General features: G+C 43.9%; 2 protein-coding genes across 21 annotated transcripts in view; both read right to left on the reverse strand.

Annotated features, from left to right (window-relative positions):
* ING4 (inhibitor of growth family member 4) overlaps positions 1 to 1,301 on the reverse strand; it is a 36,653-nt gene extending 35,352 nt beyond the window's left edge. Inside the window, exon 1 of the mRNA XM_025211915.1 lies at positions 1,189 to 1,301. The gene's annotated coding sequence lies outside the window, so the exon portion shown is untranslated. The remainder of the gene's footprint in view (positions 1 to 1,188) is intronic.
* The window catches only part of ZNF384 (zinc finger protein 384), a 26,122-nt gene continuing 10,767 nt past the window's right edge, over positions 1,229 to 16,583 (reverse strand). For 16 of the 20 annotated variants that reach the window (XM_014523046.2, XM_014523041.2, XM_025211908.1 and 13 more), the window contains 5 exons: positions 5,124 to 5,348; positions 4,303 to 4,485; positions 3,375 to 3,453; positions 2,501 to 2,659; positions 2,051 to 2,363 (listed from right to left, as the gene is read on the reverse strand). In XM_014523046.2, coding sequence (XP_014378532.2) covers positions 2,085 to 2,363; positions 2,501 to 2,659; positions 3,375 to 3,453; positions 4,303 to 4,485; positions 5,124 to 5,348 — 925 coding nt within the window. In that variant the 3' untranslated portion in view covers positions 2,051 to 2,084. Of the gene's footprint in view, positions 1,359 to 2,050; positions 2,364 to 2,500; positions 2,660 to 3,374; positions 3,454 to 4,302; positions 4,542 to 5,123; positions 5,349 to 16,583 lie in introns of those variants that run through there. The other 4 variants (XM_025211898.1, XM_014523049.2, XM_025211897.1 and 1 more) reach the window with 3 other exon arrangements.

Consider the following 16,583-nt stretch of genomic DNA (forward strand, 5'->3'; position numbering starts at 1 on the left):
ATGAAACAGCACCACCATTCACTGCAGTGCCTGGGTCACAGATGCATGTAAACAATCCTCAGCTCCAGCCCACTTGCATCTGGTGCAAAAGACAAGTGCACAATTTTCTCTGTGGAGCTGCTGCTCATGTCCCACTGTTGACAAAGGTAGGGCTGCACTATTCTAGCATTCACACAACTGCTCTGGATTCAGTTACATGACATACTGCTCTCACATGCTATGGTGCACAGGGAAGGAACACACAATTCTCACACATTCTTACCTTGTGCATTGGGGCAGGTGCTCACAATTCATGCGCACATGAGCACCTCCATGCCCCAAGGAGCCTTTTACACAAATTTATTTCTATACAATATTTTTTAAAAAGCCCTCTTTCATACAGAAGTTTGGAATCCTGGAGTTTTGTTTTAAATCCCAACATCGAACAATTTTTCTTTGCCTTTGTTTCTTTCTTCTGAACCAGCCTCCATGATCTAGCAATCCAAATTGAAAGCCAGATAAATAAAAAAATGACATGAAAAACCATAAATCACATGGACCAAAACCAAAAAAAAAAGAGGGGAAAGGGGATGGTCAGGGGGGAGGGGGAAGCTGGAGACAAAGAGAGAAAGAGGGAAGAACAAAGATTGAAAATTTTTTTTCCCCAGGATAATGCATTTTTATAAACACAGAGATAGAAACAGTTACAGCAAGGACAGAGCGGTCCAGGATTGGGGAATAGATATTTATATATATATTTATATTTTTATATATATATATATATATATATATATAAATTCAAGGAGCCTTCAGTTTATTCCTGGTGGCTCCCCCATCTCATTGGATTGGTCTCTCCTTGTGGGGTATCTGTCCCCTTTCCACTGTCAATCTTCTGGGGAATCTTTCTGATTCTCTCCATCTAAAATGCCACCACTGCCATGCGAGTCCAACCTGTCTTGGCAAGAAGGAGCCTAGGAGTGCCCATGATAACACATGAGCAGAAGCTAGCCTTTCCCTGCCTCATGCTGGCTCCTTAGATCTGTGCCACTTCCCCCCACCCTGCTTTGGGAACCAGAAGGCAGATTACTGAACTGGGGGGAAGGAGGTGGGGAGGGGAAAGATGGGTGCTTGAGAGTTAGAACTGCTGCCACGTCTTCCTGGAGAGGGATTAGGGAGAGGGAAACAATGATCATTGTGGCAGTCTCTTACCCTCATCTCCAACTGCTTTTTGGTTTGCTGTTGATGCCTGCAGACTTCTTAGGGGGTGGAAAAAAATCAAGCTACTATTGCATCATCCACAAATGTCAGGCAGAGCAATGAGCTGGACCCCATTCTCTAGTATCTTTGTGGGGGTCTCCTCCACCACCTTCCTCCTACAGCTGGGAGGGAGAGGGAGCAAGTAGTTCACAGAGACTCCTCTTACTCTCCATTGATAAGGAGAGATTACAGGCCTCTGCACCCCTCAGCAGCTTAGGCACCTTGGGAACACCCCTCACTTCTCTCCCACAAAGTTCTTGTCTTCATCTAGGGAGCAGGGGGATTTCTCCCATACTGGGCCCTATGGCAGGACAAGTAACCCCCCATCCTCCCCTTCACAAGCAGGAGAGGAGAGTGAATATTCTCCTTTAGACACACAAGGAAATCCTCAAAGAAAAAACCTCCAGCTGTCAGACCCTTCTGTGGTCTGCCACCAGCATGTGTCCAAGCCCCGATGTACACTGACCCTCTTTCCATCTTATCTACCCTGCGTGTCCCAGGGGGCACCCCCCATAGCCTGCACATATAATTTTACAATTATAGAGAAGGCCAAAAGGGAGCTTTGCTTTGTGTGTAGAATGTAGGGCTCTTGCACAAGGAAGCGATCCCAACACTGGAGTGGGGCTCTTACACAAGGCAGCACCCCACTATCAGGCAGGCTGCTGCACAAAAGGATGCCTCTGGAGACAGGATGTCACTTAAGGGGTTGCCACTGACAGGGTATATGGCCAGGAGAGGCTGTTAAAGGAGAGGCCAGAGGCTGTTGCACGAGGAGGGACCATTGCACAAGCAGTGCCCCTGGGCACAGGCTATGCATGAGAGGTTTTCTGCTCCTGGGGTCATGGTCTCTAGGAGCTGGAGAGATGCTCCACCTGGATGGTGCTGGTGCTGACAGTGAGGCAGATGTCCTTGTGGTGCTCTGAAGTCTTGTAAGGAGTCAGGTCAAAGGAACACTGTGGGGGAGGGTTAGGGGGATTAGTGTCTCCAGAGGGGCCCCCTGCTGCCCCACCACCTTGCGGCTGGAAGTGCTGCTGCTGCTGTTGAGAGGCTTGGGCTTGGGCCTGAGCCACTTGCTGCTGTGGGTCAGGGATATTGTGTTTCCGCATGTGCTTCATCAGGTAGGTCTCCTGTGAAAGGGCAAGGGAGGAGTCAGAGTTAGGACAGCAGGAACCAGAACTCCAGATACCCCTCTCACGATGAAGGAAAGGCCTGAAACCTTGGGGAACATTTCTAGCACCCCTCTCCCCCACCCAGTGATACTCACCGAGGTGTAGGCCCGGCTGCAAATGGAGCAGGTGTAGACCTTGGCATGCTTCACCGTGTGCGTTGCCAGGTGAACCTCCAGGGAGGCAGCGTCTGTGTACGCACGGTGGCAATTGTGGCACTTAAAAGGCTTGTCTTTGTTGTGCTGCCGTCTGTGGGACTGCAGATATGAGAGCAGGGATGGAGGAAGAAGGAAAATAGGAGGAACTGGATGTTAGAGCTGAAGATGACTTCTCAGGTCTTAGGGTCCCTAGTTCCTGGTGCCCTGAGTAACAAGGCCTCTGGGTCCCTTCCTCCGGGGGCATTCTCATCCCTCCTTACCCCCGCTTCCCCAATCTCTCTTGTACCAAGCATTATTTTTCTCCAAGTGCTTTCATCGTACTGGAACAGGCATATCTACCACATCAAGCAGGCTCTACTCCTCTCCCATCTCACTCCTCCTCTTCCTTCCTTCCCCACCTGCTCTCCTTTTCCCTTCTGGTAATTCCTGTTGCTCTTCAGCACTGTCCTGGGCTCTCCCTGCTGTCTGCAGTCCTTCTTTCTCCTCCACACTGACTGGCATCTCCTACAAACTCTCAACATTTTGCTCACTCCTTTTGCCCATGCCATTAAAGCAGCTGGCAGTCCAAAAGAAAAAAAAAGTGCTGCATGACTTTTATGCTGCTTGCATAATTTCAAAAGGCTTGACATGCTCAATACTACAGAATCCTCCTCTAAACATTCCCTGGATCTACAGCAGCTTTCTTGCATTTCTCCATTCTGTTCCTTGCTCTCCCAAACCCACCTCCGCAGGTGCCTCACTATGAGGCAGAGTCTCATCCTCCATACCACCACATACTTCTCCCACTAGCAAGTGGGTGAGCTTGCAACCTTACCTGCAGGTTGGAGAGCTGGGTGAAAGCCTTTTCACACCCAGGGTGAGCACATTTGTAAGGTCGGTCCCCTGTGTGGATGCTGCCAAAGAGGAAGAGCACAAATGGGAAGCATTAAGTAGGATATCAGAGCAGATCTCCACAGCCTCATGCCCCGACCAAATCCTACAGCCATTCAAGCAGGGTTGGGTGTGAAGTTGTACCTAGACATTAACTGGGTCAGATAAGAGGGACATAGACCCATTTTTTGTGCTCAAAACCAGAAGAGAAAGTATAGGGAAAATATGGAGGGTCAAGAGTTCAGATATTGATCGGGTTAAGTATGAACAGCTCAGAAGTAACTGACCAGATTCATATCTGGGCCCTGTGCAAAAGAGCTAGGAGAGGAGTCTGTGGGTTCAGGCACTCTGCCCCAGCCTCTGGACCCACATGATCAAGGTGTGTGCATCTCTGTGCCCCCACCAACAATGCCATAGGACAGTCAACATGCTCCTCAGTGGGGGTACATACGCATTCTCTTCTCCCTATTATCCAACTAAGATTAGCTAAGTCTGTATCTGTACCCCCCTGCAATGCCAGAAAAGCTTCCACACACTCAGGCTCAGTGCCCTGCCTGGACAGTGCCAGGCGGGGATGCCCTACAGCCAATGTTCATCTCTCTCTCTGTGCTCCCCATGGTGCATGACCAAAGATTCCTAGGGCTAGCATGTGCCCACCTCTGCCCTGACGTGGTCAGTGTCTCCTGCGCAGCCTCCACTCCGTCCTCTCTTGGGCCACGTCCTCCTGTGGATGCAGCCAGCCGTCTCCCCTGCCCGCCCCCCGCATGCTCGGCGCGTGTGCTCCACAGGTGCATGCCGGCAGTGTGGGGCGGCGGGGGGGGGGGGGGGGGGGGGGGGGCCAGGCCAGGCCCCCAGCCTCCTCTGGCCCTTACCGTGTGTGCTGCTGCAGATGGGAGAGCTGGCGGAAGGCCTTCTGGCAGTAGCGGCAGCTGTAGGGCTTGGCCCCCGAGTGGATGCGGAGGTGCTGGGCCAGGTAGGAGGTGTTGGCGAAACTCTTGGAGCAGTGAGGACACTTGTGCGGCTTGACAATCGCTGTGTGAAGCTTGGAGTGGATCCTGCCGAAGAGGAGGAGGAGCAGCAGCAGTTGGACACGACCACCATCTGGCTAGTGCTGATGGAATGAGGGCACAAAGGGGGTGGGACAGTACCACACTATCTGGCTACACAGAGGAACTCCAGATGTGGACTGAACCCACTAGGTCTCAAACAGCACTCCCCTGGAGTTTGAGAGATCAAGGCCCATCTGCACCGGGGGCCAGAGAGAGGAGTTGTACAGTCTGGATTGAGGGGCACTGGCAGAGCTGTGTGTGGGAAGCCCGTGACTGGAATAGCAGAGGGGATAAAAGTCAAGACAGAGATGCTCAGCAGAGCTGTGTTGGGATGATGGGGAAATGGAGAACCCTACACTTACTCAAGACTTCCTTTGATAGTATGAACCTTACAGTCTCACAGAAAACATCACCTCTGTACAGATGCCCCTTGGTGCAGGTTGCCCTGACTTTTATCCCCCATGGTCAGTAGCAACAAGCCCCAGGAGCTGGGGAACGTGACTGCTGATTTGCTGTGTGGAAGAGCAGTCTGTGGGAAACTGCAAAGTCTCCCTAGGTGGCCTCCCCACTGCTGGGTGTTTGCAGCATGCTGGGACGACGGCGGCATGCAGTTTGGAAGGCCCTCAGCCTCGTCCGGCCCTTACCGTGTGTGCTGCTGCAGGTGGGAGAGCTGGCGGAAGGCCTTCTGGCAGTAGCTGCACGTGTAGGGCTTGGCCCCTGAGTGGATACGAATGTGCTGGGCCAGGTAGGAGCTGTTGGCGAAGCTCTTGGAGCAGTGAGGACACTTGTGTGGCTTTGTCTCCGTATGGGACTTGGAGTGGATCTGCATCTCCGACTTGGAGTAGAAGGTCAGCGAACACATCCGGCACCTGACCGGGGTGAGGGGAAGAGACAGTATCACATGGAGACAGGCCCCAATATGCATCAACACCAATCAGGTGAGGTGCTCAATATGTGAGGCCTCAAGTTCTTGAGTGGAGAGGGAGCAGCCCCTTCTCTGTAGCTCTGCAGTCCTCTCCTGGGATACTGTGTTCAGCTGTAGGCCCTTCCATCCCAGGAAGAGAGTGGAAAAAAGACTGAGAGGGGGACCTAAGACAGTGGGCCTCAAATATACTCTGGGCCGATAAATTAAATAACTTAAAGCCCTTGACTCTTCCAAGATTTTGGTTTGGCATACAGATAAGAAAAGGGAGACAGAACAGAACCTTCAAAATATTTTGAGGGAATAATAGATAGATATGGAGGGAGCAGAAAAAATAATTCCTAGACCAAAAAAAACCAACAAAAAAAACCTTTGTCTGTCTTATTTATTTTGGTCATCAAAATTAGCCTAGAAACCCCAGGTTAAAGTTCCACTTGACCATAAAAACTAAACACTGAATACTGGAAAGTCTGCAACAGCAATTAAGATCACAACCACCTTAACCCTGTAACACTGTATTTGTCCAGCTTGAACTGGACATTAAAAATGAGAAGCACTGAACATTACTTGCACACGTGGTTTCACATGTGTCTTCAATAACAAGTGCAATGCTTCACCATCCTATGTTTTTATTGTTTTCACATTACTATTGAGTTTTATATCATTCTATGAATTTGGACACAAATTAGAATGAAGTTCAGGCATATATGTATCTGGTGGAACCTTCAAAAAAAGTGAAAAAATGACTGGCATCTGTCTGCTACTAATCAGCCACTGGGACTTGTCAGCCACTGCTACCTGCCAGCTTTCACTTCTCCAACACCAGCAAACAGCTATAAAAGAGGTTTTTGCCACCACATAATTAAAGTTAGGAAAAGTTTTAGTAACTGCTGATATGATGGAAAGGTAAGTCGGAGTCTTTGAATTTTCTTCAGAGTACCACCACAGGGCAGAATTAAGGTTGCTGTGGTTTTATTTGTTCATCTGTAGACTTCTCAGTGTTTTATGGGATCTCTAGCACTCATGTTCAGAACTTTAAGGTTAATATCCGAGAGCTCCAAAAAGCTAACAGGCTGGCTGACCTTTTTTCATCTTTCACTGAAGGTTGACAACTTCCCTGTCTGGAAATGTCCTTATATTTTAAATATGTTTAAGAATGCTCAGTAACAGGACTTCCCACAAAAAAAAACCTGATCCCATTCCTCCTGGTCATCTCATACTTTTACATATGAAGTCCTCTCCCCTTCTCCCCACAACTCCCGACTCAAAAAAAGAATGCTTTCCTTCTGTATGTTAGAGCTCCCATACTGGAGTCACGTACCCTGTATATAATGTGCAATAGTTTGATTAGCATATGTAATGTATACATAAATTTACACACCTACCTGACACTTCCACAGCCTACTAAGCAACGCCTCCAGTTGAAGTCCAGTTGTTGGAAGCCCCAATTCCCAAATACAGATGCTTACCCACAGTTCAGAGCTCTTTCCTCTTCATGGCTAGCTCATTTTCAGTCATATCCCCATTCACCCTCTCTCTTTCTCCCTCCAACTTTTATTCCAAACCCTACTATAATGCATACGTCATAAAGTATGTGCTTAAATAATATACATTCATCTGGAACACGCATTGCCTGAGTGTACCTGTCTTAATCACAAAAGCCTATTTAGGAGTTACATAAATCCTCACAGACCCAAGCTTAAACCCTCTCTTCAGGAACAACATAGAGGAAGTTCCAAGCATCGACAGTTGCAGAACTACGAGCATCCAAAAGTACTAGTATGATTAAGAAGCCAAAAGCTCAACTGACTCAAATACTGTCACTTACTTCGTCCAATTTTCCCCTTTTTTCGAGAAAGTTTCATACCAACACTTAGACGCATGCATTTGAGTGGTACTTAAAAATAGGGGATTTTTCCTTGAAAGCAGTGATGCTGGCAGGGGGTGGGAGGATGAGGGGGGGAACGACACCACCGAACCCCCCCCTACAAAACAAAACAACCACCCCTCCCCCCCACACACACTTTCAGCTAAACACAGAATTGGAAGAACCCCTTGGCATCAATAAGTTACCTCAATTAGCCTGTAATTGCAGGTAATTACATTGCATAATCTTGTTCATAAACTTTTTAAGGTCTATATTAACTAATCATGTTTCCTTCTATTATTACAATTCCAGAACTTAACTCTTCTAAAGTTGGAAACCTTCTTAATTTAAGGACAAGCTACTAGAGTGCAACATTATGGTTAGATGGTCTAAAGTGACTAATGAAAGCATTAGCATGGAAATGAGGCCAAAGTAGGCATAGCCTTTGTAAAGAGCAATGATGTTGGAACACTATGTCTGGTTTTAAAGTCCACACTTCAAAAATGATGATGAACATATGTCTGGGAAATGTAAAATGGTAAGAAACGTAGGGAATCCAATCTATTTAGCTTGCTTGTAAGGGAAGATAAAGAGTCACCAGACACTTACATGGGGAGAAAACATTAGATAGCAGAGGATCCTTTAATTCAGTAGTCAAAGATATGACAAGATCCAATGATTTCAAGTAGAAGCTCAAAAAATTGAAGTGGAAGCAAGACAAGTTGCCCATAATGAGGTTACTAATAGCTGGAATAACATACAGAATATTGTGGTGGATCCCCTGTCACAACAGGTCTAAATCAAGACTGGAGGCCAGATTCTCAGCAACTAGTTGCTTCCTCTTGAAGATCTGGCCCTAGAAAACTGCTCAAAAGCACATTACAGGGTTTGATATAGTGAGGTTCTCTGGCCTGTCTCATACACGCGGTTAAGTGGGATGATCCCTTCTGGCCCCTAAAATTTGTGAATCTTGTGACAGCATCAATTCTAATATCCCTCCGACTAACTGCATGTATCTGGAAGAACGGCCATCTAGAATGCCTGCTCAGATTTACTCTTTACAACTCTCACTGTAGATTAATGCTAGCAGGCCTATTATCACCCTGAAAGTCCAGGAAAAACTTTGTATTTGCCCCAGCTTCTTATCAAACAGTAAAGGAGAACGCTGTCTACTGCATAGTTCTTTGGGTTCTTTAGCAAATTTCTTGTTTAAATGTCTAAGGCATTTTCTATTTGTAAAACTAGGCCCCAAGTTATTTAAAACAAAAGTCTGTAACTGGATCTATTATAGAGGCATTCCCACCATAACTGAGTATTTCATTCCTTTTATAATTGTAAACTTTACTGTAACACAAAAGTGGAAATTTGGACATGATCCTTGGCTCGACTAGGAGCTTGGGGGAAAATGTACAGAATTAGCTAGTCTGGAAGATAGAAGGATATTTTGCTTTATGAATATTTTTCTGACCTTTCTGCACCAACTATTATGAAAAGCAACTTGGCTCAGAAACTCCACTTCTACTTTATTCTGCTTTGCTCAGCAAGGCCCAAGGCCACAGAGAGGTTGTTCTGACTTGGCAGCTTTTCATCTATAGAAATAAAAAAAATGTATACACAGGTCAGCATCATCTTCCTCAGACAGTCTGAGAAACAAAAGGAGTTGAAGTGACTCACCAAAGGTTACCCAAGAGTTCAGTAGTGGAGTTGCCAGATCCAATTTCAAGTCATGGGTCAGGATTAACCTGCATCTCAGAGATGGAGCATGTCACAGCACCTACCATGAAAGCTGCCAAAGTCTACAGCTTTCTTTATGCTCACCTCTATATGATAGCAATGCCCCTCAGACTTATATGTATAAGCTAAGATTTAATGACAATGAAGGGGCATTACAGTTTTTCAGCATAAGTCAGAATTTTAAAACAAAACTGGGAAGTATGGAAATGTAAAAATTAAGGTAGCTTCAACAAATTTCAGCTATCTTCTCAAACACTTAACTGAAAGTCAGGATTGAATGTTATGCCTATCCATGGGAATGAGCTCACAGTATCAACATTGTTATTATACTGCAAGTTTATCTTACTTACATACATAACAACATATTTACATGCATCTCGCATAACCAGCTTGTGACCTTACTCACCTCTAGTCTTCTTTGTATCTAGGTAGCTTGACAAGGTCTCAGACAATTCTGCACTTCACCTTCCTGACCAGGCAGCAACAGTAGCATTGGCTCAATTACTTTAACACACAAGTGACACTCTCAATATCCAAAATGATCTTCTCACCAGTCACAGAATAGGACAAACATTTTAATCCTTTTCTACTGACATCCAAGTGTACTCCCCAATGCCAGACATCTTAAAACCACTATGTTACTCTGGTCCAACCAGGATGTAAGCTAAGTTAAGATGGCTGTAGAATACTGGAAGTTCCCTGAGCCGCTCAACAAAAGTAAGATTAAAATGTCAACTCATTGCTTTATCTTGGTATTAATCTCTCTCTCACACACACACACACACACTTCTCCCATGCTTGAAAATTATTTGCAAAGGATGAATGAAGGGAAGCTAAGATTATAGAATTTAAGTTCTCAGTTTCTGAGAGTCACCACATTTTGCTTTTCAGTCCACTATCAGAGTACTTCATCTATATGGATTCTTAAGTAGCCCTGCCTCCACTCCCCCTTCCCCACCCCCACAACACTATCTGATCTTACAGATATGGCTTAGAGAAATAATGTGGAATCAGCTTCCCAAGTTTCCAAAAAGAGACCTCTGGTGACTCTGCTACTACTCAGTTTTGTTGGAAAGCCATACAAAGTACAATTAACTATCAGTCTGAACTGTTAGTCAGAACTCTGGGACAGACATTTGAAATTAATGTGATCTTCATGAGTTTCCCTGTATCTCTTAACCTAGAAAAACTGAAAAGACATCAGGACCAAGCACCAACTGTAAAGAGCTACAATCCAGCTTTAAAGGAAACTAAACACAAGAGGGGCTTGCCAGGCAAAGAACTAAACGGGTGCAAGCAGCACTAACTGCACTACCATCCTTTACTCATGAGACATATTGTATTTAAAATTATATGGGAAAGAGACCCTGTCTTTCTAGTGTTCTGCAGATAGTTACATTGCTGTCATGTAGAGGTGAACATGAAGAATGCTGCAGACTTTAGGAAATGAGTAGGGGAACATCTGGATTTCGGCATACAGGAAACCATGAGAAACGCTACACTCCAGAGGCAGTTTATATATTTAAGGCTGGGAACAATAAATAATTAAATCATCTAGTCTGGCTTCCTGCATGACATCACGGTAGCTGATGATATTCTATGACCTATCTTGACTGGAAAACATCAAGGCATTCAGAACCCACTAAAGAAAGGTAATTTGTTCCAATGGCTGATCACTCTAAGAGTTTGTACCTTATTTTTAATTTCAGCTTGTCTAGTTTTTATTTCTAGCCATGGCTTCTTGTTCTGACTCTCAAGAAGAAAAAGAAACTTTTTAGTACCCAGCCTTTTCTCCTTTCTGATAATTCTTACATGCTTTGAACAAGTCACCTCTCAATCTTCTTCTGGATAAAGAGCGCAATCTGTTTAGTTTAAGACCCTTATTATAAAGGCATTTTTTCAGCCCTGAGATTACAAGTCTTTACTGCTTCCTGTCAATTTTTTCAACAACTTTTTCAAATGTTAACATTAGAAATTCATACAGGATTTTAGCAGTCTCATCAATGCATTAAAATCCCCTCTCTTCTAATCATTTCTTCTGTTTAGACATCCAAGGGTTGTGATGACTCACTCTGCTACAACCCTGTCTGGGAGCTCATTATAGTTACTTGTCAAACAGTCCCTGAATTCTTTTTTAAGTCACTGTTTTCCAGGATACTGCTCCCCATGCATAGGCATGGCTTGCAGATCTTCTTAGATGTTTCACTCTTCATATGACTGCACTGAAATTGCTTACGTGGGTCTAGCCTACCAGGCAATCCAGGCTGCTGATAACATTTACAGGCCAAATACTGACATAATTAAAAATACAGACAGGAAAATCATCCGTGGATTTGATTTTATGACTTTCAAAATGCTAATAAAAAAAAAAAATGCAAAACACGGTACCTACAACTAGTTCCTGAGGAACTCCACCAGACACACCTCCATCCAGTGATTAGTGTCCCCATGGAAACTATTTTTAAAAATATGTCACTTTACCAGTCTTTACCCAATCTAAGGTATACTTCATTGCTTTTACATGGTATTTACTTTTTAATTAGAACGCTGTGCAGTACTAAGTCAACCATTTCAGGCTTTAAGTACTAGTGACACATCTTTTCCTTCCTCCAAGAACAAGCAATGGCAACAATGTGCAACTAGATGCTCATGGATAGGTTAATTATATACAAACCCCTTATTACAAGGCCATTAACGTTACAAAGTCATGCATGCAAACAGCTGGCAAATCAAGCTCCATGTTTATATAGTACAACCATCTTAGCCAATCACGTATTGTTTTTTCCATTGGAAAAACTCATTTCACTGCACAAATGGACAGTACTTTGGCTAAACCACTATTCAATAATGTGTTTTATCCTTCCCATTCAATGTGTGGCCCTAGGCCCTGCAAACCACCCTCTCTGCGAACAGAATTATTCATTGCCTCATGGGCTTTCCTGTAGTACACTTCAGGATACTGTCCGAGTGCTTCGCAAAGATTAATTTCACTTCACAATGTCCCTGTGAGATGATGGAATTTTATTCCCATTTTAGAGATGGAGAACTGAGGAACAGAGAGACTAAAATCAGAAATATCCACTTATTTTGAGCACCCAATTAGAGATGCCCAGTCCTGTTTTTTGTTCCAGAGTACTTAGTGTTGTCTATGTTCGTGTATATATGAAGTCAGTTCCTATGGAGTGCATTCTGCAGCTGTGAGTACTTAACGCTTTTGCAAGTCAGACCTCAGTTTCCGCATGGAGGAACACACAATTAAATGGCCATGTGTGAAAGGATTAGTTTAAGTGCCTTAACTGGTACAACATAAACATTCTGACAGAGGCAGGAAAAGAATCAAATTCTCCACAGCAGCATTCAAAGGCCTTAGTCAGACCTTCCTTTCTCTCCCTATAACCCCCTGCCTTATTCATTATGTCCTTTCCAAATTCTAGAAATAGTGAGGAAGGACTTTAACAGCCTATTTCACTACACAGCCCCGATTCATCCCAGAACTCGCTCATCCTGTGCAACAAATGAAACAGAGGTACTTTAAAAATTATACATATATTGCCATTAAACGCTGCCCTGCCTGTACCATATATGCAAAAATAGAACCAATTTAAGGTTGCACAAGCAACCTTAATTCTGACATTTCCCGACTTCAGAATGTTTGACTTTCCCCTTTTTTTATATTTTTGTGTTATTTCCTTAAAACAAATTCAAGCACATGACATCAACTCACACTCAGATTGGTCTTCCATAACATTTATAGCCCCTGCACAAACCTTTGCCTAAATAACCAATAACAAAGTAATGCGACAGTAAGCCCTCCACTGTGCAACAATTGCAGGGAGAGGAGACACTCTTACTAATGTGCTTCAGAGAGATTTCCTGAGAGAAGAGTGAGGTCTGGGCATTTTGAATTTCATTCCAGGCTTTGGGAACATGTGCATCTGCTGGTTTCTTCCCAAGCTTAACCACTTCTAACCAATCCCTTTAGTCTATCCGTCCTGTGTCCTCATCTACTCATTCCCAGTCTGCTACCCAAAACTCCAGCCTCCTCCCCCATTTCAAGTTTCACTTCCAGTCCCAGTCTCTTTACCCAAGGAACCCTATTTTTTGTCTCCCAAATACTCATTCCATTGATCTCTTCTCTTGTTGTTCTCCCCACAGATCAGCCCCTTGTCTCAGTCTCCCCACTATAGGATTCCATGCCAAGCTAGACCCAATTACCTTCTCACATTCTAGTCCCTCATTAGAACGGTCACCTTTTAACAACATTAGTTTTCAGCTTTTCTACTGCTAAGCAGAGATGTGGGGCAGAAAATTTTCCAGTGCTCTGTTTTTCCATAGGAAATTTTCCATTTCTAAAAGTTCGTTGTTTCATAAAATTCACTAGTAACAATGAATGGATGCCAATACAATAGTGGGCAAGCTTAGCAGTTTCAAAGGTGTAATTAAAGTTTTTGAGGTTATTATCCCTAGGACGTATGTGAGAGAGTACATATGTTTTATTGATTTGTAAACAAGAGGGTAAATACACTCACATAATAATCCAAACCAAAAATCAAGTTATGAATTCACCTAATTGGCTGTGCAGGTCAAATCAAAACCAAAGTTAAAATTCTTATTTCATCTCAGACTGCAAGTGAAAGCAAAAGCAAAACTAAAACTGTGATTTTTTGTTTCACTTTCAGTTCAGCGAACACACAGAGCAGGGTCTCATTTCTTTTATTGAGTTGGGAAAGTTGGAAGTGTTTGCATGAGATCTGTTAGTTGTTTAGTGCTTTTGGTTTGAAGTAGTCATAATAATGCCTAATCAGAAAAAAACCCTAGCTTGTGGCATCATTATAATGAAGTTCAAGACACTGAAGGAAGGAAGAAAGTTGGTAGATGTAAATATTGCAGGCAGGAGTATGCTAGCAATACAACAAGAATAAAGAAACATTTAATAATATGTACAAGCTGTCCTGAAAGAGTACAAGCCATATACAGAAAGCTAATACAACAAAATGGTGGAACAACATCATCTGAGAAAAGTCTACTTCAGAAATCCTATGTAAGTAAACAAATTACTATGTTAAACAACACACAGTATAGACTAGCATCTATATTGTTTTAAAACATTAGAATTTTAAAAGTTGTTAATGCAACTCTGGACTATTATTTATTTAGTTAAAATATTTGTATCCTGCTTTTCTGCTTGCACTAAGCACCCAAAGTGGCTTAGGCTTAACAATATATTTTTTTAAAGTACATAATAGATAAATTGTTGACTATTTCAACCCAGCAGAGCGAGCTTAGTTCTCTGGCTGATGGCAGAGGTCAGACTATACTTCCCTTTGGCTCTGCAGTCCCAGGGAAACTGAGCAGAAGTAGAGCAGCAGAGTGTTCTTTCTGGCAGGGTAGGGGGGAAGCAAGCTCCCTGCTGCTTCTCCTTCTGATGGATGAGGCCAGACTAGAATAGGTTAAAATAAAAATCTTTTCCCCCCTTTTGTTGGAGGAACTTGGTAGCTCAAGTAAAATAGCAGATTTGCAAAAAATGGAAAATAAAAATGTTGAGCTGCCAAGTCTGGGGAAAGAAGCAGCAGGATCCTCGCTTTCAAGATCAACTGTCACCACATACACGATCCACCATGAGTAGCTGGTCAAAACAATCAAGCTTTTTATCAAGCTTTGTGGACAGTCTGGGGAAAGAAGCAGCAGGATCCTCGCTTTCAAGATCAACTGTCACCACATACACGATCCACCATGAGTAGCTGGTCAAAACAATCAAGCTTTTTATCAAGCTTTGTGGACAAAATGTCAAAAGAAGATCAAGAAAAAGCAGATGAGACATTAGCTCAAGCTATATTTGCAAGTGGTACAGCTCTTTCCATAACTGAAAATCAACACTGGAAGGAACATTACAAACTAATTCGCCCATCATATAAGTTACCATCATGTTATCACTTATCACATTCACTCTTAACAATGGTTATTCAAAGGATTGGTCAAGCAGAATCACTGATTCTGATATCAGATGGATGGACTGATATAAAAGGAAATCCTTTATTAAACATTATGTTAGCAACACCTGAGCCAATACTCCTAAAAGCAATTGCCGGATCAGTATCAGCTGATATGCCTCCTTAAATATCAGCTATTGGTATCGGGCCCTAAAATCTCTATCAGTGCACCCCTAGTGAATACATAGCCAAATTACTGAGTGAAGAGATTGAAAGTGCAGGTCCCTCCAGAGTACAAGCCCTTGTAACTGATAATGTGAGTAACATGAAAGCTGCGTGGCAAATATTAAAAGGACGTGTTTCTATTTCTCAAAATCTCTTGCTTTTGGAGAATCAGTCAGAAGTACAATTAGTGAAGAAAATGCAGTGAGATAAATTTCTCTTGCCCATAGACTCATTGGTAAAACCATCCTTTAGCAAAAGAGAATGTGGCTCAAGTAGTTCTGAATCAGGTTTGCCTCAATCTGATTCTGAAATAGAACTAATAAGCAGTGCAAGTGATTCTACATATAATGACAGCGAAACTGGAGGTGCTGCAATGACCTCAGTGGAAGAGAGTTGAACTCTATTGAAGCAGATGAGTGGACAACCGTGGCAGATCATGCGCAGTTCTTTCCATGTGCTAAAATTAGTGTCAACAGTTTTTCATAGATTCATAGACGCAAGGGTCGGAAGGGACCTCAACAGATCATTGAATCCAACGCCCTGCCTAGGCAGGAAGGAAGACCTGGGCCTCTTTAGCCTAAAGAAGAGGTTGAGAGGGGACTCGATAGTGGCTTACTGCTATATCAGAGGAGTGCATCAGGAGCTCGGTGAACAACTGTTCACTAAGGCACCCCTGGGGAAGACCAGGGCCAATGGATAACAAATCCTGGAAGGCCGCTTCAGGCTTAATACCAGGAAAAACTCCTTCACAGTCAGGCTGTCCAGACTGGAATAAACTCCCTCCAGAAGTGGTGTGCATTCACCTACCCAGGAGGTTTTCAAGAGGAGACTAGACAGTCACCTCGCTGGGGTCACCTAACCCCAGCTGTCTTCCTGCCGGGGGGGAGAGGGGGCTGGATCCAATGATCTGCAAAGTCCCTTCCAGCGCCTAACAATCTATGAATAAGGCAAATAAGCATGCTAAATCAGATCACGTTCTATTTAGGGCATTGGAAAATTTTCCAATTCAAAATTTTCCAGAAAACCATATCTCTGCTACTAAGACTTCTTCCCACTGCAAAGTGACCACTCAGGCCAGCCTTGAAAATTTTTCACCAGCTCCCAGTCTCTTTGCACAAATAGTTCATCTTTCTTCCCACCCCCAATTCCCAGGCCCAGTCCCCCTATTCAGCCAGATCCAAACTTCCTCCACCAACTCTAGTTTCTGTTCCTGCCCTGATCGAGTCCCAGCCCACTCCTCTTCTTTCCCTTAATCCAGACTCCACTCACACAGAGGAGCTCTTAGAGGATGGCATCATTCTGCGGGGAGGGTAACATCTAGGCTGCAAAAGCCCCAAGCTGTGAAATAACACCAGCTGTGAAAGCCCCAACCTGTTCAACAAAAATGTAATCCTCCCAGATTTTAACCACTAAACTTTAAGGAATC

Source organism: Alligator sinensis, unplaced genomic scaffold (assembly GCF_000455745.1).
Source record: "Alligator sinensis unplaced genomic scaffold, ASM45574v1 scaffold1238_1, whole genome shotgun sequence".
NCBI classification, from domain to species: domain Eukaryota; kingdom Metazoa; phylum Chordata; order Crocodylia; family Alligatoridae; genus Alligator; species Alligator sinensis.